Below are 24302 nucleotides of genomic sequence, written 5' to 3' on the forward strand. Positions count from 1 at the left end.
CCCCTACACTATAAAATAGACGCTGAAGCCGCGGCTGAAATCGGTCACTTGTCCACAGAATTAGTATTTTCTGTACAGTGAATGGCACGTAGTGCACTATATAGGGGACAGGGAACGATTCAAACAGTGTAAATATGCTTTCCATTGAGGAAAAAAATAAGTCTGGTTTCGCACTGTGTCACGGTAACCACCGCACCGCACACACACTCTGCTCTGGTCCAGAGACACGATAGCACGGAGCGGATCACATGCGCGAGTCGGCACAGACCACAAAATGTATCGGAGCTATTTGAATTCTACACAGAATGCTATATTGTATAGCAATATGGATGAGAAAAAGGGGCGGGGCTGCTTGATATGTCCTGCCCTGTCTTCCTGTTTCAGTTAAAATGACGTCAACACATAGAGTAACGCTGCGTGTTTCTAAGCATTTCAGGGGACCTTTAAGTATATGCTTTTAAATTATATTATTTATCTTGAAATCATTTCCTCTTCAAGTCTATTGTTACTATATTTTTAATAGTATATTAAAATGTGCTTCCTTTTCCAAGAGTGAATGTTAATGCTGTGTTCATGCACTTTACTAACAGTATACATGGTATTGCTTGGGTTCATGTCTATAAAAACATGGTAGTGCCACGGCACTTTATTGTTGTGAAATTATGTGTTTTCTACCAGTTTCCCCTGAGATACAGTTATGAGAGCTGGAAACTTTTCCCTTTCAGTTCTCATTTGTACCTTCACAGATCTCCATAGGTTTGGACAATCTGACTCTTTCTGACTTCAGTCCTGGAAGTTCTGCTCTCAGTACTCCATTGTGCATCCAACCCACAGGCCCGATACCCACCACCTCCAGTGAATGGCTGAAAACCCACGGCCTGAAGGATATCTGCCATGCGGTGCCTTTTCAAACTCTGATAGAAGAATGTCTGTTGGGTTCACTTTTCAGTTTCAGCATGAAACAGTATTTACAACCCAATTCACCTCTGTAATGTTACAAACGCATGACACATATGGCACATTTCTGAATGAACCAGAATTCAACTAAATGTGGCAAGACTTTTTTTATCCTTGGGAATTTAAGAAAAGAAATATGAACAGTTGCTATTTAATATTGACTTTAAATATCAAATACATTTTAAGATGGTCTAAATTTTCTAGAATATGACCAAAAAGCGCAATCTGTAAATCTTACAAACATATATGCATGTGTCAGTTTATTTGCCAGTGTATATGCTGGGCAAGTCTCCTTGATCCGAGTGGTTAGTCTTGGCTAACAGTTGTGTTCATGCAGCTCAAAAGCTGGATCTGTATCAGCTGCTGGCTCGTAACGCCTATTCTCCACAAGAGACGTTTGTGCCAGTCTTGGGAAAGACTGTTTCCTCTACAGTTCATGAGGTGATGAACATGTACTGCTGCATTTACGAATCCAGTTTGAGGCCCATCTGTTCACCTGTACAGCAGACTTACTGAACTAATTCACTTTTTTGTTTGTCTGCAGCGGGTCATGGTACGGTTTGAGTGGCATGATGGGACAGTGAAGTATTTGCATGTCGATCTTCCATCGGTGCAAAAGTACCAGGTACATTTTATAAACCAAAAATTCCATATACCATTCTAAGACCAACTAGAAACCATGTGAAACCAGCTGCAATCGTACAAGAATTGTAAATAATGTTAGCCGTTTTGCTAACCTCCACCTTCAAGAGCACCAGGTTAACACCTACTTCTGAGCAAACTGTGAATCATTAGCTGATACTTTTCGTGTGCAACACCTATTACTAAAATATCGAGCCTGACATGCAGGAAAAAAAATATTATCCTCATTTGTTCCCTCATTTAGGTAAATTGTGGCCACATTGAACTAATCCGTTACCCTGTTTTAGCTCAATTGTGGCTACAATTTAACTAAATTGAAATGAGGGAGCAAATTAGTATAACTTGGCCACATTTTAGCTAAAATGATGGAACAAATTAGTACGTGGCCACAAGTCAGGGAGTGATTTCTTAACTTGTGTCGATAATATCTATATATATATATATTTTTTTTTTTCGCTCAGCATGTCATATGTGGGCCTTTATACTGATATACAGCACTGAAGATTTCTCAGTTATTAATTTCATTCTATTAGAGAGTTGCTTTCCACCGTATTTGATGCGGACACGTTCCTTCCAATGTCAGCACTGTAAAGGAAACTCATTTCCACTTGGTCATTCATGCCTTCCATCACTACTTGAAGACTGCATTAGCCACTAGACTGCTCTCAAAAATTCCTCCAAATGCATGTCTTTAAATCTAAACACTCAACATTAATGAATGTTGTATTATTTACCTAACTGAAAGCTGTCACAACTTCCATGTGTGCTGTTCAATACAAAGTTGCACTTTAATGGAGTTTGCATGTTTTTCTCCATCAGTCTAAAATCTGTGACATTCTCTATTTTTCACTTTATTTTGTCTTTCATGGGTGCTGTGCATCTGTTTGAAAGGAGAGTTCAGTGGCTGAACAGGATATGGGGAACCGTGTGTGAGCAGAGGTGAGAACCTTTAGACAGTAAAGATATGTTTCTATTATTTCAACAGCACCCTGCAAAGTGGACTTCACAATAGTAAGGAGTATGTATGTTCTGAAGGGCACAGTAGATGGCACAGAGAAGGGATACATTATCCCTTGTGAAAAAGAAGCACACTTTAGCATAAAATTGGAATTACACTTTAGCATAGCAATTTTGTCAACAGACACTTAGGCAGCAGTGAATACTGTATTTGGTTCCTATGAACTGGAACTCCACTTGTTGTAGAAGGAAGGCAATGCAAACACTGTTTTTCCACAACTACAACGCTACACTGTCTTGCTGTCTTCGGAGCATCTTTATCGTTTGGTTTCTGTATAGACCTGCGTTTGCCGCTCTTGTCATTTACCTAGGCTACTACGTGCACAAATCGGTGGGCGGGGCTAAACAGACAGTGATGTAGAAGCAGGCATTGATCTTCTTCTGCAGAGACGGTGTTTAGCCACACTATTATGTCATAAAGTAGAACATTCCTAAAGCTGTCTTTTTGGCTTGTTTTTAGACTAATGAGAAAGTCTTGAGTTCTGAAACTTACAGGATGTTTTTATAGCACAATCACCCTCTTTTACAGTGTGTTAAAAGATCAGGGGAATCAGTTTATGACCCCTTTAATAATCCCATGAACTGCATAAGCCCTACAATATACAAAACAACAACAACAGAAGTGTGCATTGCTGTCTCGATAGTTTGAATGTTTTTTTTTAAGTGCACTCAGCAGCCAGTAATTGAAAAACACACCACACAAAATGCATTGTGGTCAGCACAAACCATGTTTATTCTTGTAAGACAAATTTAAGTATTAGTGCATATTGATCTTTGTTTTCCAGCCTATAACTTTGGTGGAAATCCAATAACGCTGATGTTTTTGCTGGGCCAGGAGGATGCAGGGATATGGAGTGTGTTTGTGTGCCTCAGTTGCTCTTTCTCTTTTTCTCCATGCAGGGTGCAGGTTCTTCTGGACATGTCTGGGATGAACGCCCACTACCAGCTCCATCTCCAGCACGCCCTGCGAATACTACTGCAGGAGCAGCTGGCCAACAAACACAGCTTCAATATCATCGTGTAGGTCAAACACACCGTCGGGGTGTTTTCACTCATTTATAGTGTGACGGATTATGATCTGCTATGTCATTTAGTCCTAAAGTCTCCCGTCTCTTTCGCTCTTGAAGTTATTTATATCTTGAGATTTTCCTCTATATAGCCTACACCAGCCAAAAGTTTGGACACACTTGCCTAAAAAGCTTTCAGTCTAATGGTTTATGCTTAATTACTTTAAGTTGTGCGATTTTCTATATAAATATAAAATGTGATTTGTAATTTACAGTTTTCGAAAACTAAAACGTACAGTTTTCTATAAGATTGGGTCACCCAAAAGTGAATATTCTGTTGTCATTTACTAATGTCGTTCCAAACCCGAAGACTTCCATTCATCTTCAAAACACAAATTAAGATATCTGAGAGATTTCTGTTCCTCCATTGAAAATCCATTCCACCAAAACGTTCAAGCTTCAAAAGATTCATACAGACATCATAAAAGTAATGCATATTTCACAAAAGGAAAACTTTAATCTACGCAAATGGTAGCGATTGCTTTGATTTAACATTTCATTCCCATACATCCATTTGTTTTTTCATAACGTTTTCATGGTGGTATTAATCCCAACATATGAACAACATCAAAACTAAAGAATTAGTAGGTGTGTCCAGACATCTGAACGGTAGTGTATCTGTCGTCTTTTCATTGGGAGTCCAGTCTGGTCTGCAGAAAAAGGAACACTACAAAAACTAACATTTGCATCTACACATTAAATTGGCACAATATGTTCGTGTTATTTTAAATTTAGTGCAAAACAGCTCATATAAATGCAAATTCTAAACTTTTCAGTTCAGATTCATGTGCATGTACAAGCAGGAATGACCGGGACTTTTCTCAGTGGACTAGTCAACTTATGGTCCAGCTGTCGATCCTACATTTAGATACCAAGTAAATAAACAAAGATTTTATTAGGAGAAAAAATTCTGACATCATCTGACTGGCCTATTAACATGTAAGCTGCGGTGCTAGATCCTGGCAACATAGTCAACAGTTTCGAAAAATGTATAGGCCTATGTATATATGAGAACTAGATAATACAGCAGGCGTTATGTTTTTATTCAGTAGGTACAAGTGTCAGGCTGTGTTGAAGTCCTAGTCCATTTTTGCAAAGTACTATGGTATTACCACCACTCTTAACAATAATAGCTCTTTATTTTCACAATAGTGGTTCTTCAGATTAATAAATTCTTCACACTAAGAAAACCTGGTTCTTTTTCGAACTGTTCACTGAAAGGTTCTTTGGGGAACCAAGAATGGTTCTTCTATGACAGGGATCCTCAAATCTCGCCCACGAGATCCACTTTCCTGCAGAGTTTAGCTCTAACCCTAATCAAACACACCTGAGCATGCTAATCAATGTCTTCATGATCATTAGAAAATCACAGGTAGGTGAGTTTGATCAGGGTTGGAGCTAAACTCTGCAGCGCATTGGCCCTTCAGGGCAAGATTTGAGGAACCCTGTTCTATGACATCACTGTGAAAACCCCCTTTTGGGACCTTTATTTGTAAAAGTGTAATTTTGCAAGGGTATACTGAATTGGCTTCTACAGCACATGTGCCTGTACAAACACATCACATTCATAAATTGCTTTTCACAAATCAGTGTCCTTTATTAATAACAGAGTCATATTTGCACCATCACACACAGTTGCAGAGGAAATGAAGGCAGTAATGGTCCAGTCTTCGGCAGTTGTCAGCTCCTGTTTTAGCATAGTCATGAGCGATCTACTTTAGTCTGGCATAAATAGAAGTCTTAATAGATTTTGCCTGAGAGAGCAGCGCACATACCTGCTCTTAATACTGCAGAGCAGCTGCACGGCTTCACTCCAGAGCATTTCATCATGTCACATGATTCAGCCGGTTACCTGTTTTTTAATTAATCTCAATTTGTACGGCGGAGCCACATTTACATACACACATCGTGTGCTATTAAAAGTGTCATTAATGTTCTTTGACCTTGTTGAAATACAGAGTTCTGGCATGAAACTCTAGATGGCGCAGTCCGATAGGTCTAACTCAATCTGACCTAATGACATCATTATCACATGGCACAGCTGATTGGTTCTCTCCTGTATCGGTAGCCAATGAGCTCGCTGCTCAACATTCAAATATATGACTAGTGCTTGCCGTAGCAGTTGCAGCTTGCTTCAGAAAACCTCCACCTTCCCCAGCTCCACCTGTATAGATCTGCTACGAGGTGATTCATGTACGCTATATGGGGGTTATTTCATGTATGTTATATTTGCAGCAGCAATATTTCTTACATGCTCACAGCAGCATGTTGTGGATTTATTGGCAGTAGCAAGTCTCGGTACTTGCTCTGCCGCAACAGCAGCGTAGCAGATCTATTCCGCCAAGACCAAACACATTAACATTGTCATGTACATTACCATGTCAATCCCTCCAAGAGTTGTCATGACAGAACTTTGTTTAAAAATGTATATGCTTGTGTTGGAATTTTAAGTATTTCCATGACTTGATTGTATATAAATAGAAAATAAATGAGAATGGAAATAAATAGCCATTAACAGTTAGCTTGTATAAGAGCATTGACTTGAGGTTCATTTTAATGTCTATTTTAACCATCCTTTGCTGCCACATTCACTATACTGTATGTGATCTTGTCAATGTTCATCACAGTTTTGGATCAGATGTCAAGTCATGGCAGGAGAAGGTGGTTCCCTCCACCCATGAAAACCTTCAAGCTGTTTGGCAGTAAGAGGACAGGATGCGCTTTTGACTTCACAGTCTGTTGTTCTCTTTCTCATTTTCTCTACCTCTTTCTGTTTTTAAAGGCCTTTCATTAGTGGTGTTTGCTATTGCTACTGCACTTCCAGATCAGAGTTTTATCAAAACTCGATAAAAATAACTGAAATCACATCAATCAGGTCTCTGAAAATTAACTAGTCAATCCATTTTTAGTCTATTTCAGTTGTGTATTTCATTCTAGTAATTGTTTTTGTCCCTAAGTTCATTTTAATCACTTGCGAGCCAAGGTCCTGTCACACGTAGTGCACAGTATGTGGATTTGTTGTCTAGTGGCCATCGCATTTCTTGTGGCATTCACTTATTTTGTGGAGTTTACAGGAGCATTTTTTTATTTGTTTATTGGGTGCCACTCTTTGGAGTTAGGAGATATAGAACTATTGAATGCAGCCCAATGGAAGACTTTTCATGATTGGCCATCCATGATGTAGATGTAGGTGAATTTGCTCCTTCATTGGAACAGATTTGGAGAAATGTAGCATTCCATCACTTGCTCACCAGTGGATCCTCTGCAGTGAATGGGTGCCGTCAGAATGAGAGTCCAAACAGCTGATAAAAACATCACAATAATCCACATGTAATCCACACCACTCCAGTCCACCAGTTACCGTCGTGTGCTGTGTGTTTGTAATGAACAAATCCATCATTAAGATGTTTTTAATCTTCAAACCACTGCTTCCGAGTAAAAGATGAGTTTTCCATGTTGCTTTCTCCAATGAAAAAGTCGCCGCGTCTGAATTAGGAGAGTAATATGCACAGTCAAAAACATATCTAAAAAACAAGTATGTCAGTGGATTTTGATGTGAGAGGACAACAGGGGATGGACTTTTTCACTTATTATTATTCACTTATTATGAATTATGGCCAAAAGTGATGTTTCAAGTTAAAATGCCTTAATAATGAATGTTTTTTTTTTAAACAAACACACAGCTTTTCACTTCACAAAATGTTAATTGATGGACTGGAGTGGTGTGGATTACTTGTGGATTATTGTGATGTTTTTATCAGCTGTTCGAACTCTCATTCTGATGGCACCCATTCACTCATTGGTGAGCAAGTGATGCAATACTAAAGGACTGAGGACTTTGGAGACATTTGAGACAGACCTAAAGTTTTTGTTTTGAATGTTTTGGTATAAATGTTATTCAAACATAAACATGGAAATAAATACATATTTTTATTGGACAAATTAATTGACATTATAAAAACTAATATGTGACCTTGGACCACAAATCTCGTCATAAGGGTCAATTTTTTGAAACTGAGATTTATATATCATCTGGACGCTGAATAAATAAGCTTTCCGTTGATCTATGGTTTGTTAGGATAGGACAATATTTGGCCGAGATACAACTATTTGAAAATCTGGAATCTGAGGGTGCAAAAAAAAAAATCTAAATATTGATAAAATCGCCTTTAAAGTTGTCCAAATTAAGTTATTAGCAATGCATATTACTAATCAAAGTTTACTTTACTTAATATCCTAATGATTTTTGGCATAAAAGAAAAATCGATAATTTTGACCCATACAATGTATTGTTGGCTATTGCTACAAATATACCTGTGCTACTTAAGAATGGTTTTGTGGTCCAGGGTCACATATTTAAAACTCTTTATTTATTTATTTGTAAATATAGTTAATATAAATAATACAAATATAAAATAATGTTCAATAAAAATTTTTTTTTTTTTAATGGAAAAATAAATGGACAGTTTAATTAATTAAATTTGCTTATTATTCAATTAAAAATTAATTCATTTATTGTTTAATTATTGCATTTAACTACATTTAAAGACATTAATTTAATAGTTGTAAATATGTATTAATTAATCAATTAAAAACCTGATTTTTTTTAAATGTATGTTAGAATTATTCAATTGATAATTTATTCCTAGTCCTCCATACAAAACCATGTTGAACCCTTCAAATACAAGCATGCCAGCCACTGCTGCCCTCTGCTGCTCAAATATAAAAGATGCAGTTTCTGTATTTTAATACAGATGTATCATCACATTTTTCTTCTGCAAGCTACTATCAAAAAGCAGTCACAGTGTTTTTCATACTCTGATTCTCAGGTTTATGTCACTGTTTATGTATCTGAGCGCTGCAGTGCAACAAACCTGAATCTCCACGTGTGCCTGTTCACCGGAGAGGAGGACACTGCCCGCTGCCCTCCGCCCCGTTACACCACCCGGACAGAAACCACCCGAAACGGACGCTTCCTTTGGATGACTGAGACTGGTGAGAAGAGAGTGTCTGAGTGATACGTCACTGACTTTTTAGGAAAGAGGAGTTTGAAGTAGAAGGTAGGACAGAATTACAGGAACTACTGTGAAAAGAAGTTTTAGTTTAAAGAAGATTTATTTTGTTGTTCAGCTTTTGAGACAGCTCTGAGGTCATGTGTAAAAGTCCCCAGAGCGGCTGTTGATGTTGTGCTGCTTTTGTCTCTGTCATGTGTACAACACATGGTCCCTGAACCCAGTGCAGCTTACAATGGGAAGTCTTGTGTTTGTGTGTGTGTGCAGTGGAAAATATGAGCCTCTGCCTCTGCAGGCATCGTGGAGAGTGATGACATCAGTGCCCTAATTGCAGAAATGGAGACGGCCGCTAATTATTTTCAGAAGGCGAGTTTAGAGCACTGCGATTTTCTCACATGACCTATACGTGACCTGTGTCCACGGTGTCTAAATAATTAATGGGAACCCGAGGAAAAGTTGGAAGCACACCTGCAAGAAATGATCAGTTGTTGATGTTTAGAAAGGTTCATCCAGGACTTTGTGTTCATTCAAAACCAGCTGGATTTGCTGAAGATGTTTCATTACGCATCCAAGCTGCGCCGCCATCTATTCAATCAACTCCAGTTGCTTTTAAAGCCACAGTGAAATCAGTAAATCAATGAATGACTGAGGCTCTTTGCTTTCTTAATAGATATGCTACTGTTTAAATATTCTGGGTTCAGGAAGATTTAAAAAAAAAAATATATATATACTTTTCCTGTTGAAAAATCCAGCATATGCTGGTTAGGTATGTTTTGAAGTATGGCTGCTGATTTGAACTGGTTTAATCCGGTCCTTAGCTGGTCATGAGCTGGTTTCAGGAGAGATCAGCTGTGCCATGTGATAATGATGTCATTAGGGCCTGTCGCACCGCGGGAACCTTTTCATAGTACCAGAACTAATTGTGGAACTACCCACTTTTTGCCGTTTTCGCACCGCCGGAACTGGGTGCGATTTTAGTACCGGGCTGCCTTTTTCGAGAACCAAATTAGCTCCTACTCCGGAGCAGGGTCTAACCAACACAACTGGTACTAATCGTGACGTAAGTAGACATTGATTGGCCAAACGCGTACGAAAACGCCCTCACCCGCCATGATTTAAACTAAAGCAGTGCGAAAGGCCCTATTAGGTCAGATTGAGTTAGACCTATCGGACTGCGCCATCTAGAGTTTCATGCCAGAACTCTGTTTTTGTTTCTGATATAGCATAAACGTAATGCTTCATATATTGGACATTCATCCATGTTTTTTTTCTGCAGTGCTCTGAATTAGTGGACTCTCTGATCTAGAAGGGCTCTGACAGGGGTTCAGGAGAAACGAGAACCCCATCCATTAAACCCCAGACCTGGACTCGCAGAGCAAAACTGCCATCTCCTCGACCCACAACACTCAGCCTTGCTAGACTGGTCAGATCACTCTCTTCATCCCACCATCAAGCATATTATGCTTGACCTATCATGATGCTATCATTGTTGGTCATCAGCATGCGTTGTGTTTGGGATGCTGGTGCTCTCATCACGCTTCATTCAGACTTCAGACTTTTCAAAAAGTCCTGTTCAACTTAAACAAGAAGAGACCATCTGTCTGACATGCAAAGTGACCAAACAGTTTGTTTGGTTGATATGTGCTGTTTAAGTGCAGCTTTACATGAAGTTGTTAAAAATGACAGACTATGTAAACCATCTTCGAGATTCATGCTGGTCTAAACTGGTCTTTTCAGTAGGACACTTAAAGTGATTTTGTCAGCATTTAAGAACCCTCATGCCATTCCAAACCTGTATTTCTTTCTTCTGCTGAACAGAAAAGAAGATATTTTGAAGAATGTTGATAACCAAACAGTTTTGGTGACCATTGACTTTCACTGTATTGGCCAAAAAACACTGAGTTATAAACAGTGTTGGGGGTAACGCATTACAAGTAGCGCAAGTTACGTAATCAGATTACTTTTTTCAAGTAACTAATAAAGTAGTGCATTACTTTTAAATTTACAGTGAAGTATCTGAGTTCTTTTTTTTAAATAAGTAATGCCAGTTACTTTATTTTCCTATTTATTGACTGGCTCAGCTCTCCTGTCCCCTGTCTGAGAAATCAGGAGTAAGTGCAGAGGCAGAGGCAGAGGCATTTCCTTCATCCTGAGGTTTATTAATTTCACTTTTGGTGTGAAAGTGCCTTTACAGTTGCCAAAAATACAACATTTGGGATTTTTGTTATTAAAAACAAATAAGCAAGCCCAGCTCAGTAACATGATGTATTACTTTCCATAAAAAGTAACTAAGTAATGCAATTAGTTACTTTTTATGGAGTAACGCAATACTGTAATGCATTACTTTTAAAAGTCACTTTCCCCAACACTGGCTGTACAGGTCTGGAATGACATTTTTAGGCAGGGTTACCAGGTTTTCACAAGAAAACCCGCCCAGTTGCTACTCAAAACTAGCCCAAAACTAGCCCAATCGCGTTTCGAGGGGGTCCCCAGATAAAAATCGTGTTCCGGGGGGTAAAATACACGTTTTTAAAATTCTAAATGCTAAAATTCGCATTTCTAGGGGATAAATATCATGTTATTGGAGTCGCTTTAACCCGCGGACATGAAAAACAACCTGTGGCAACAGTGTTAAAGTAGCACAATTCCTCGGGAAAACCACAAACTTGGCAACACTGTTTTTAGGTGAGCTATCCCTTTAAATATTTTTTGGGAAAAATGTTTTCATAATGAATGCTTTTTCATCATGATGTCCGATGTGAACAGGAAAGCAGGCAGAAGAGCAGATTGGCACAGAACGGCTGGGCTTGGAGGCCGAACAGCTCTAAAGCAGATATCCCACCAAGTGTGATGTCTTATCAACATCCTGACTGTAATTATTAGAGATCATATACCAAATGCTCTCTATTTGCCATCATTTATACTCTAAATATATGTAAATATATTTACTTTTGTTTTATATTGCTCCAAGTAACTCATTCTGTCCACGTCAGATTCTGAAAGCATGTCAGTGTCTATATTTGTCTCAGTCTGATTGCCTCTTAGACTAAATGGCGGACTATTTATGTGACTCATGATGCACTCCTATTTTTTTTTTCTTCTGAACATTTAATTAGTCTTTTTTATAGTCCAATCAGCTGATATCGGCACACCGACAAGGCTGTCAAGGTCTGCAGATCAGAGGAAAACCAACGTGCCACGGTCTGTCTTCTTCATGGAAGACGGCAACTTGGGTTAGTGGGAATAGATTTGCCATGTTTGTCTTGCCATAGCCAGATATATGAACACATGAGATCCACACATATTGATTCCTGGCTCATATTGTGTCATATAGTGTTGATTGTCCTAACTAGGTGTTGTCTTCAATAAATATCCAAAACCAAAGAGTGTGTGTACGTCTATCACCACTATTAAACTACCAAAACATGAAGACATCTGTTCAGCTAAACAGGTACTATACTGCATTTCCAGTACCATTGTTTTTTTTGATCAAAATCGCTCTTTTTTTGTTCTAGCTGATAACCTTAGCCCATAGGATCCTCCTATCCTGTGACCATTACACACGGGAGTCCACAATAGAGCAAAGGGTTGTTTTAAGTCAGTGTTTATGTTTTTATATTCTTTAAGTGGCTAAAAATTTCCAGTACCATTGTTTTTTTTTGATCAAAATCGCTCTTTTTTTGTTCTAGCTGATAACCTTAGCCCATAGGATCCTTCTATCCTGTGACCATTACACACGGGAGTCCACAATAGAGCAAAGGGTTGTTTTAAGTCAGTGTTTATGTTTTTATATTCTTTAAGTGGCTAAAAAGGTTTGGTACCAAGAATCTGAAGTTGGACCTTCACAAGCTGATATCTGGACCATCAGATCTGGAATGCTGCCATCACAACAAACTGGTGCTGTCCGTCCATAAGAGAGTGTCTGCGAAATACTGCGCCATATTCCCTAGTGTCCTGATTAATGTAAGCACAGTGCAGTCTGGCATGATACTGAAAATATGTATTTTTTTATATGACAGGTCAACTCTGATGCTGCATTGCATATGAATGTGGCCATTTGTATTGATCCTTGGTCAAGATTTGTATGCATATTTATTCTGGCGATTTTATTGTCTGGTCCCAATCCCGGAAAATGTGGTTTTAGCAACATATTTTATATGTTTAATGAATAAATATATTTATATTCAAAACATTCCAGCAATTTCAACAAGTCCTCATCTATCAGCCAGCTCATAATGTTACCTTAATATAATCTGTTCAGACTGCATTTCAAAAAAAAAAAAAAAAATCATCACACTTTTAGATGGGTTCAGAACACAGATTTTATGCAGCTTTCTGTTGTATACACTACAGACAACTAAACAAATGTTATATGAACAACGCTTACTTTGTGTCTTATATCAAAAACACCTGAAAGTATGTTACAGTATGTGCAATAGAGTGATTTTAAAATCTATTTATCATTTCAACCATTTTTAAACAGAGCATGCAGTGAGTTTCTGAAGAGTCTGGCCCATAAAACAGGCGCACGATTCCATCAGGCTCCTGAAAACACAAATCCAGCTCTTATCAGAAAACTCCTGTCAGCGGACGATCTTAGGAAACTATCAGAAGAGATTGAAAAGCTGAGAATGTTCCAGAAACAAGCTAAAGCTTTCAGGTTTGTGACTTCCTGTGTGTTCATTCGGTGCTTATGCTGTGTAATGATCGGTGTTATTGTAGACTTTTTAATATGGTGATTTGTGTTTTGTTTTCATAGGGAAACTATTTTGGAGTCGAGGAACCAGGAGGGAATGTAGACGTTGATCTCCACGCTTGTTCAAATCATGACAGCTTTATTATTATTTTTAATTAACCTACTCTGGCTAAAGCCTACATAAGGAATTTGTGGAAATAATATTTTAGATAATATTTTGGAAACATTGTAGTTTTTTTTATACCTTGACATTTTATATGTACTTCATGGGAAAAAAAAATGTGTGTCTAGCATCAAAACAGTGGGGGGAAAAGCAACTAATTTCTATTATTGAAAAATATATGAGGAGAAATAAATGATATAAAAAATAGATGCACTAAAATATCTGCAAAATACATTTAACTGAATATATCGTGAATACATATTATTCTAGTGCTGTCAAGCGATTAATCGTTTGGCAGCACTAATTATTACCAATATATTTTAATGATATACTGTATTTTTAACTTCATGTATGTCGTTTTCTTAAAAACAATGTTCTGTTCTTACAGGATAAACAATACAGCTGTTTGAATTTGAATTTGAGAATTCCAGTGCTTACATGCCGTCACAAATATTTCGAATGCTCAAATGAGACACATTTCGTGAAGCTAGAAGTAGGGCAAAGCCTGCAAGGTGGGTGGGTGGGCAGCAGGGGGCGCCCTAGATCGTAACCACGACCTTTTTATTTTTATTTATTTATTTTTAATACAGTGTTTCCAAAGATATACTCACCCCCCACATTCTTCACACTTCACATTATACGTTTCACACAACAAAGTACCAGAAAGTATCATGGTAGCCTATTACCATGGTGTTTTCTACATGCTTCACATAACAAAATACCAAAAAAGTATCATGGTATGGAATTATCATGGCGTTTTGGACATGAAACAGTGTACATATAATGTACGAAAATTTTATATATTGCTCTGTAGCATTTTATTTAAAATGAATGTTCTGTATAAATATAAATATTTATACAGAAATATAATGATTAATGAGCTCATTTCAATCTCCAATGAAGACGTCAATGAGCCTGAAAAAGAGAACTTAGGCTAGTTTTTGCTATTCAGTGATTAAAAGTTATTTAGTGTATTAGTTTGTAAAATGCATCATATTGTATGGTCTGTCTACTGTATGATTGCTTTTTATTCAGTGTATCGGTAACACAATATATAAGACTGAACAATACTTTTAAAGCATTTGTTTACCTTGATGTAAAAATGATAATGTATTAAGAAATATAAAATAAAAACAAAACACAGTTAGCCTTGTTACGAAAACAAAAAATCTAACAATGAACAACATTAACGTTACCAGGATTACACCCAAAATTAATTTTCCTCCTGCAGAAGGAGAATTTGTAAGGACATGAGGACATGAGTGAGTAAACTAGACTGCCATCGATACAATCAGCTGTGCCGCAGGCTATTCCTATTAGGTCAGATTGAGTTAGACCTATCGGACTGCGCCATCTAGAGTTTCATGCCAAAACTCTGTTTTTGTTTCTGATATAGCATAAACGTAATGCTTCATATATTGGACATTCATCCATGTTTTTTTCTATGTATAATGTACCTGTACTTTTGATACTAGCTATATAGACTATTTTAATGTTAGTTATTTTAGTACATTTAGCCTTCTTACGTATTTTTCTGTCTTAATTCACTTGTCCATAGACGTCGGTTTTTATCTTACTTTTTGTATTACTATTAGGCTATTAGGTAGGCGTGTATGTACGTATCTGTGCTCCTTCTTCTTCTGAATATTGTTAGATTGAGAAAAGCTATGGAGTGAACGATTGGCTAGTGCTGATTGGCTGTGAGCTCGGTGTTTTACGGTAACGCACTCAGGTGAGGCGCAGGTGATCGACAGACACCTGAACATCATCAGAGACACCGGCGGGATGACGCGATGCACACAGCACACGTATGATCAGTGACTGACAGGTAAAAAAAAAAAACTCCGTTTGCTTCTGATTTATTATTTTTTCAATAATGAAATAAATACAGGCTGCAGGCGCAGAGAAAGCTGGGACATGCAAATGTAATGAGATTCTGGCTATTTGCTAATATCGATTAAAGTTCAATTTTATTTTTATCATCCAAGTGTTATATTCGATGGCTACTGGGGCACTTAAACAGATTATTTTATTATTGATATATCAGTATTTGAGAAATTAGTAGACTATAGTTTCCATTCTGGGTCACACTTTCTTTTGTATACCATTAAGGTTCCAAGGCACTTTATGGCACAATATACTGTATAACCATAATAACCATATCTTCTGTTCCTAAAGAATGTGTGCAAGATTCATGTTCATGTTTGATAACGGTTTCAAATGATTCAAATGAAATCATGATTTGCAATGCAACCTTAAAGGTCCTATATCAAGGTTAACTTAGAAAACTATTAGATTTGTTGTTTTGTCATGATTCTTGTTTTGATACTGGAAAGTTTATGCAAATTGCACATGAAGCTGTACAATTCTGAAATATGCTTGCTGTCCTACAGAGGCATTTATTTCTGTTAGTTGTCATAAAAAAGTAATTTTAAATGTTCTATAAGGGTGTGTGTGTGTGTGTGTGTGTGTGTGTGTGTACAGGTTTATATATCCTGGTGGGGACTTAAACCTGAATACACACAGACTCATGGGGACTCGTGTCACGGTGTGGACCTAAATTGAGGTCCCCATGGGTACAAAAGCTTATAAATCATACAGAATTTGTTTTTTTGAGAAAGTAAAAATGCAGAAAGTTTCCTGTGAGGGGTAGGTTTAGGTGTAGGGCAATAGAAAATACAGTTTGTACAGTATAAAAACCATTATGCCTATGGAGAGTCCCTACAAGGATAGTCAACCAGACTGTGTGTGTGTGTGTGTGATTTTATTTTATTTATTTATTTTTTCATTTATGTTTTAATAAAATAAAGATTTTTTTTTTTTAAATGCGTTTGAAGTCTCTTATACTCACCAATGTTGCATTTATTTGATCAAAAATACAGTAAAAACACTAATATTGTAAAATATTATTACAAATATTTTTTAAATATAATTTATTCCTGTGGTGGCAAAGCTGAATTTTCAGCAGACATTACTCCAGGCTTCAGTGTCACATGATACTTCAGAAATTATTCTAATATTGCTATTTATTGTCAATGTTGAAAACAGGTATGCTGTGTAATATTTTTGTGGAAACCGTGATACTTTTTTCAGGATTCTTTGATCAATTGAATGTTCAAAAGAACAGCAGTTATTTGGAATGCAAATTTTTTTTGGAACATTATAAATGTTGCACTGTCACTTTTGATCAATTTAATTTATCCTTGCTAAATAAAAGTATTAATTTCTTTAAAAAATAAAATATTTTCTTTAAAAAAAGAGTATGGCTCATCCCAAACTTTTGAACAATATATGTAAATATGTGACCTTGGACCACAAAACCAGTCTTAAGTGTCAATTTTTTTAAATTGGGATTTATACATCATCTGAAAGCTGAATAAATAATCTTTCCATTGATGTATGGTTTGTTAGGATAGGACAACAACGCTTACTTTGTGTCTTATATCAAAAACACCTGAAAGTATGTTACAGTATGTGCAATAGAGTGATTTTAAAATCTATTTATCATTTCAACCATTTTTAAACAGAGCATGCAGTGAGTTTCTGAAGAGTCTGGCCCATAAAACAGGCGCACGATTCCATCAGGCTCCTGAAAACACAAATCCAGCTCTTATCAGAAAACTCCTGTCAGCGGACGATCTTAGGAAACTATCAGAAGAGATTGAAAAGCTGAGAATGTTCCAGAAACAAGCTAAAGCTTTCAGGTTTGTGACTTCCTGTGTGTTCATTCGGTGCTTATGCTGTGTAATGATCGGTGTTATTGTAGACTTTTTAATATGGTGATTTGTGTTTTGTTTTCATAGGGAAACTATTTTGGAGTCGAGGAACCAGGAGGGAATGTAGACGTTGATCTCCACGCTTGTTCAAATCATGACAGCTTTATTATTATTTTTAATTAACCTACTCTGGCTAAAGCCTACATAAGGAATTTGTGGAAATAATATTTTAGATAATATTTTGGAAACATTGTAGTTTTTTTTATACCTTGACATTTTATATGTACTTCATGGGAAAAAAAAATGTGTGTCTAGCATCAAAACAGTGGGGGGAAAAGCAACTAATTTCTATTATTGAAAAATATATGAGGAGAAATAAATGATATAAAAAATAGATGCACTAAAATATCTGCAAAATACATTTAACTGAATATATCGTGAATACATATTATTCTAGTGCTGTCAAGCGATTAATCGCATCCAAAATAAAAGTTTTTGTTTACTCAATATATGTGTGTGTTCTGTGTATATTATGTATGTATAAATAGATGCATGTGTGTGTATTTATATATACATAATAAATATACACAGTACACACACATATATTATGTGAACAAAAACTTTTATTTTGGATGCGATTAATCGCGATTAATCGTTTGGCAGCACTAATTATTACCAATATATTTTAATGATATACTGTATTTTTAACTTCATGTATGTCGTTTTCTTAAAAACAATGTTCTGTTCTTACAGGATAAACAATACAGCTGTTTGAATTTGAATTTGAGAATTCCAGTGCTTACATGCCGTCACAAATATTTCGAATGCTCAAATGAGACACATTTCGTGAAGCTAGAAGTAGGGCAAAGCCTGCAAGGTGGGTGGGTGGGCAGCAGGGGGCGCCCTAGATCGTAACCACGACCTTTTTATTTTTATTTATTTATTTTTAATACAGTGTTTCCAAAGATATACTCACCCCCCACATTCTTCACACTTCACATTATACGTTTCACACAACAAAGTACCAGAAAGTATCATGGTAGCCTATTACCATGGTGTTTTCTACATGCTTCACATAACAAAATACCAAAAAAGTATCATGGTATGGAATTATCATGGCGTTTTGGACATGAAACAGTGTACATATAATGTACGAAAATTTTATATATTGCTCTGTAGCATTTTATTTAAAATGAATGTTCTGTATAAATATAAATATTTATACAGAAATATAATGATTAATGAGCTCATTTCAATCTCCAATGAAGACGTCAATGAGCCTGAAAAAGAGAACTTAGGCTAGTTTTTGCTATTCAGTGATTAAAAGTTATTTAGTGTATTAGTTTGTAAAATGCATCATATTGTATGGTCTGTCTACTGTATGATTGCTTTTTATTCAGTGTATCGGTAACACAATATATAAGACTGAACAATACTTTTAAAGCATTTGTTTACCTTGATGTAAAAATGATAATGTATTAAGAAATATAAAATAAAAACAAAACACAGTTAGCCTTGTTACGAAAACAAAAAATCTAACAATGAACAACATTAACGTTACCAGGATTACACCCAAAATTAATTTTCCTCCTGCAGAAGGAGAATTTGTAAGGACATGAGGACATGAGTGAGTAAACTAGACTGCCATCGATACAATCAGCTGTGCCGCAGGCTATTCCTATTAGGTCAGATTGAGTTAGACCTATCGGACTGCGCCATCTAGAGTTTCATGCCAAAACTCTGTTTTTGTTTCTGATATAGCATAAACGTAATGCTTCATATATTGGACATTCATCCATGTTTTTTTCTATGTATAATGTACCTGTACTTTTGATACTAGCTATATAGACTATTTTAATGTTAGTTATTTTAGTACATTTAGCCTTCTTACGTATTTTTCTGTCTTAATTCACTTGTCCATAGACGTCGGTTTTTATCTTACTTTTTGTATTACTATTAGGCTATTAGGTAGGCGTGTATGTACGTATCTGTGCTCCTTCTTCTTCTGAATATTGTTAGATTGAGAAAAGCTATGGAGTGAACGATTGGCTAGTGCTGATTGGCTGTGAGCTCGGTGTTTTACGGTAACGCACTCAGGTGAGGCGCAGGTGATCGACAGACACCTGAACATCATCAGAGACACCGGCGGGATGACGCGATGCACACAGCACACGTATGATCAGTGACTGACAGGTAAAAAAAAAAAACTCCGTTTGCTTCTGATTTATTATTTTTTCAATAATGAAATAAATACAGGCTGCAGGCGCAGAGAAAGCTGGGACATGCAAATGTAATGAGATTCTGGCTATTTGCTAATATCGATTAAAGTTCAATTTTATTTTTATCATCCAAGTGTTATATTCGATGGCTACTGGGGCACTTAAACAGATTATTTTATTATTGATATATCAGTATTTGAGAAATTAGTAGACTATAGTTTCCATTCTGGGTCACACTTTCTTTTGTATACCATTAAGGTTCCAAGGCACTTTATGGCACAATATACTGTATAACCATATCGTCTAAACGTTCTGTTCCTAAAGAATGTGTGCAAGATTCATGTTCATGTTTGATAACGGTTTCAAATGATGTTGTTTGAATCATGATTTGCAATGCAACCTTAAAGGTCCTATATCAAGGTTAACTTAGAAAACTATTAGATTTGTTGTTTTGTCATGATTCTTGTTTTGATACTGGAAAGTTTATGCAAATTGCACATGAAGCTGTACAATTCTGAAATATGCTTGCTGTCCTACAGAGGCATTTATTTCTGTTAGTTGTCATAAAAAAGTAATTTTAAATGTTCTATAAGGGTGTGTGTGTGTGTGTGTGTGTGTGTGTGTGTACAGGTTTATATATCCTGGTGGGGACTTAAACCTGAATACACACAGACTCATGGGGACTCGTGTCACGGTGTGGACCTAAATTGAGGTCCCCATGGGTACAAAAGCTTATAAATCATACAGAATTTGTTTTTTTGAGAAAGTAAAAATGCAGAAAGTTTCCTGTGAGGGGTAGGTTTAGGTGTAGGGCAATAGAAAATACAGTTTGTACAGTATAAAAACCATTATGCCTATGGAGAGTCCCTACAAGGATAGCTGACCAGACTGTGTGTGTGTGTGTGTGTGTATGTGTGTTTTAACCATAAAAACTACATTCAATTGTTTATTGGATTGGATTGTATTGTATATCAGTGTGTGGGTGTGTGCTGGAAATTGTGAAAATGTTCCCAATTACTGTTTTCCAATAACTTTAAAAAAGATTAAATGTTGATGATTTTTCTTCATATTTACATATTTCTATTTTCTTACATGTATGAATGCCATTGTGCAAAACTGAGTATTGAAACATGGGACAGTCAGGCTAGAGAAGTAAGAAAATCAAAGTTTTTGTGGAATTATTTTGGATTCATCTGTTCAGCATGTTCAGTAAACTCCTAATTAGCTGCTTATTAATAGTTAGTAAGGTAGTTGTTAAGTTTAGGTATTGGGTAGGATTAGGGATGTAGAATATGGTCATGCATTAATATGTGCTTTATAAGTACTAATAAACAGCCAATATGTTAATAAAATAAGTTAATAGTGAGAATTAGTCCCTATACTAAAGTATTACCATACTTTCATAGATTTTTGTCGACAAAAAAAGTAGAAACACAGATGTGAAACCTTTTGAAAGAAGTACATAGTTTATTTTAAACATATTTATTAATTACAGTTTTTCTTGAAGGGTTAATATTTGCAGTCATAAGTATGTGTTTTATTGGTGGAACACCAAAGATATTTTGGAAAAATGTCTTTATTTGTTTGGCCATACAATGGGGTCAAATATTTTTGGGCTTCGCTGATTTGTATTATATGGACAAAAACAGTTGAAAGAAAGTCATAGGTTTGAGTAAATGATGATTTTGATGTATTTATTTTCATTTTAGGGTGAACTATTCCTATTAAATTAATAAATATTTAATGTATTTCTGTCAGGACCACTATCATCAAAGATGATTGACAATTAGCATACAGTTTGGATTGGCGGTATGCTTCTGTTCTGGGCAAGAACACCCTGCGCATCAATGTGCATCACCCCAGGGTAAACAGAACAGAACCAACATAAATGTATTGCAGATATCATTAAAGTTCAATAATGTTATGTACACATTTTAGAATTAGTCTGATTCAAAGGAGAATCAGAAGGCTGAATCCTGACTGACAGAGGAGGAGTTGGGGATGGAGGAGGGTAATTAGCTATTGAGCAATGCGAAAACTGCTGATAATACTGAGGGACCTTATATATGAATGCTTAGATAGGTGTTGCATTCCCATAGGTAGATGGGGATCAGCTGAGAGTCAGCTGATGCGAGCTTGACTAACGTGACTTGCCAGAACTAACGCTACGCTAGATTTATGTAATTGAGTTATAGTCTGAGGATGGGTGGTTTTATGCAACTTTAGTGCGGTCAAGTCATAGTGATCGTTTCTGTGGAATTGGAAATCTTGCTATATTCTAATAGTTGTGGGACGTGAGTCATCCCATGTCTCAGTTCTGGTAACGGTTTCAAAGTGAGTGCCCAGTGTGTAAGGAAAAGTTTGGCATCTGCCTCTTTACATGGAGAGGTGAATTATGCATCCATTCACTCACTCATAGGCAGATCTGTTTCACAGCGCCGCTCATTCATTAGACTCTCACTGTCTCTGATCTTCCCCAGACTGGAGGTATCTGAAGCCACGTGTGCATTATGAAGGAGAACAGGTCCTTGTGTCAGGTGGAGCAGCTGCCCTGTGCGTGTCTGCTAGACTGCCACCGACAGACCCACACCCGCAGCGCCGCAGGGGCCCCGATTCGACACAGAGCCAACGGGGCGGTGGGCGCCTTGTGCAACAGTCCTAACTGCGTGGTGGCTGCCAGGCTGGAGAACTCAGAGCAGGGGCGGCACGGGGCCGGCAGGGTCCTGGTCACCGGAGGGGCCGGATACTTTGGATTCAGGCTGGGCCGCGCTCTGGCAGGCCAAGGGGCCACGGTCTTACTCCTGGATCTCCACAAGCCGCCCTGGGATATCCCTGATGGAGCCGTCTTCCAGCAGGTAAAGTGAAACTGGAGAGGAGAGCATTGGGCTGAGGGGCGGTTGGGCAGCGGACTGTAACAGAAGCAGATGGGTGCCAGGTGCAGAGTACGCAAGGTGATGCAGGACAACGGCCTCGAGTTTCAGCGAAGAGTTTTTATGACTCTTCTCTGACGTGCTCGGGTGTCTCAGAGAAACCTTCCGGAAGAGCCGTGAAAGTGAATCTGAAACTGCCATGTCAAACAGAACTTGACAAAACCATGTTGTAGTTTAATGGTCTTAAAGGCAGCTTTTGCAACTGGTGGGTTGTGACCAAAAAGTGTGGGCCAGGTCTGTTCTTACAGCAGGAGGGAAAAACAATATTAAATGCAACTAATAATATCATGGTTTAGAATAGCAAAATAATTTGTACCATGTTGCAACTTGATGTCCAATGAAAGAAAACCAGTTGAGAACCAGTAAGTTTTAGATGATATATAATGATCCAAAAATATTTACATGCTTCCATCAAGAAACATTGTCTAAAAGTAAGCAAAAAGTAATGATTTAAGCAAATTGTTGGGGTTCTATTTATGCCAAATATAAGCAAATTAATAAATAATTTCTGCACAGATTGTACAGACAATGTTTTTTTTTTTTTACATTGCTGTTATTGAATAAGCATTGTTATAATTTTGTACATCTGTGTGTGTTTTACCTAAAGATTGATATCCGGGATTATGATGCCCTGTATAGGATCTGTGCGGGAGTGGACGTTATTTATCACACTGCTTCCTATGGGATGTCAGGACCTGAACAGGTCAGTGAGAATAGCATGCATCTAATGAGAGTTTGGTTTATATCTCTGAGACAGAACCAATTAAATATATTGCATGTGACATTGCTTGAGTGCCTATTATGCATTGAATTACAGTATATTAGTATATACACATTTTAAAGTGCATAAAACAGGCCATATCACATCATTAAAATTGTTTGCTTGTATTGTATTTATGTTCATAAGAACTCATATGGATGATTCTTCACTTAGCTTTTAATTATTTATTAGCTTTTTTTTTACAGGATGGATTATAGTTTTAACGTGGAGTGTATGTGTTACATTTGCTGTACTATCCTTATTTAAGACTTGCCTCCCACTCATATTTTAACTTCCTCAATGAAGGAGTGTACTACTGTCATACCATACTGAAGTGAAATATGCTGGTCATGTATTTTCATGCTCTGCAGCTGAAGAAAAAGCAGATTGAATCAGTCAATGTTTGCGGCACGGACAATGTCATAAACGGTGAGATGTCATCATTTGATTTACTGATACTGCAACTAATTGGACCTGTTATCCAAATAATGAGTGAAATGGTGTTTATAATATTTCCCATTAGATTGTTCCTAATATTGTTCTAAATATAGTGAGCTGTCTATGAAGGTGCACTTCCGATGTGCAGATTATGAGATGCCCACGTTTGACCAAATTCACAGGCAACATCATGTGCATCTTTCGTAAAAAGGACCAAGAACGCATTGTGACAAGATCAGTGAAAAAATTGAGAAAGCAAAGAAATGTAAAAGTTGAATGTAACTTAAAATATGCTATTTTGGCCAATATTAGTGTGTGCTGAATATTTAGTTTTGGTTGGTGGTTGTAGTCTGTACGGAGCGGGGCATCTCTAGACTCATCTACACCAGCACAGTCAATGTGGCGTTTGCTGGCCGGCCCATCGAGGATGGAGATGAAGACTCAGTTCCCTGTGTGCCGCTGGACATGGTGAGACGGACACTGAGTGTGTTGTGATTTACTCTGAATTCAGCCATTTTCTGAAGTGTTCATATTGCTACATCAGGAGATCAATTTTTTTAAATAATTTTTAAATTAACTTTGGTGTGGTGGCTCAGGGCTAATAACCGGAAGATGTTGGTTTGATCTTTGCAAGAAGAAAGCCACGAGCCCTTCATCAAGATACTTAACCACAGTATAAAAACAT

At 37.1% G+C, this 24302-nt stretch overlaps 2 protein-coding genes across 3 annotated transcripts in view; both read left to right on the forward strand.

Annotated features, from left to right (window-relative positions):
* Positions 1-13494, forward strand: part of LOC107678160 (von Willebrand factor A domain-containing protein 3A) — an 18098-nt gene extending 4604 nt beyond the window's left edge. The window contains exons 2-14 of the mRNA XM_016473377.1: positions 726-883; positions 1293-1398; positions 1502-1596; positions 2470-2538; positions 3517-3636; positions 6311-6385; positions 8333-8423; positions 8513-8678; positions 11806-11928; positions 12049-12146; positions 12497-12658; positions 13237-13355; positions 13455-13494. Coding sequence (XP_016328863.1) covers positions 726-883; positions 1293-1398; positions 1502-1596; positions 2470-2538; positions 3517-3636; positions 6311-6385; positions 8333-8423; positions 8513-8678; positions 11806-11928; positions 12049-12146; positions 12497-12658; positions 13237-13355; positions 13455-13494 — 1422 coding nt within the window. The remainder of the gene's footprint in view (positions 1-725; positions 884-1292; positions 1399-1501; positions 1597-2469; positions 2539-3516; positions 3637-6310; positions 6386-8332; positions 8424-8512; positions 8679-11805; positions 11929-12048; positions 12147-12496; positions 12659-13236; positions 13356-13454) is intronic.
* A 1869-nt stretch (positions 13495-15363) lies between these two features.
* Positions 15364-24302, forward strand: part of sdr42e2 (short chain dehydrogenase/reductase family 42E, member 2) — a 21577-nt gene continuing 12638 nt past the window's right edge. Inside the window, exons 1-5 of one of the 2 annotated variants that reach the window (XM_016468756.1) lie at positions 15364-15382; positions 21970-22344; positions 23027-23122; positions 23551-23608; positions 23967-24085. In XM_016468756.1, the coding sequence (XP_016324242.1) occupies positions 22000-22344; positions 23027-23122; positions 23551-23608; positions 23967-24085 (618 nt within the window). In that variant the 5' untranslated portion in view covers positions 15364-15382; positions 21970-21999. Of the gene's footprint in view, positions 15383-19358; positions 19464-21969; positions 22345-23026; positions 23123-23550; positions 23609-23966; positions 24086-24302 lie in introns of those variants that run through there. The other variant, XM_016468673.1, reaches the window with a different exon arrangement.

Source organism: Sinocyclocheilus anshuiensis, unplaced genomic scaffold, assembly GCF_001515605.1.
Source record: "Sinocyclocheilus anshuiensis isolate Anshui unplaced genomic scaffold, SAMN03320099.WGS_v1.1 scaffold173, whole genome shotgun sequence".
Classification (NCBI taxonomy): domain Eukaryota; kingdom Metazoa; phylum Chordata; class Actinopteri; order Cypriniformes; family Cyprinidae; genus Sinocyclocheilus; species Sinocyclocheilus anshuiensis.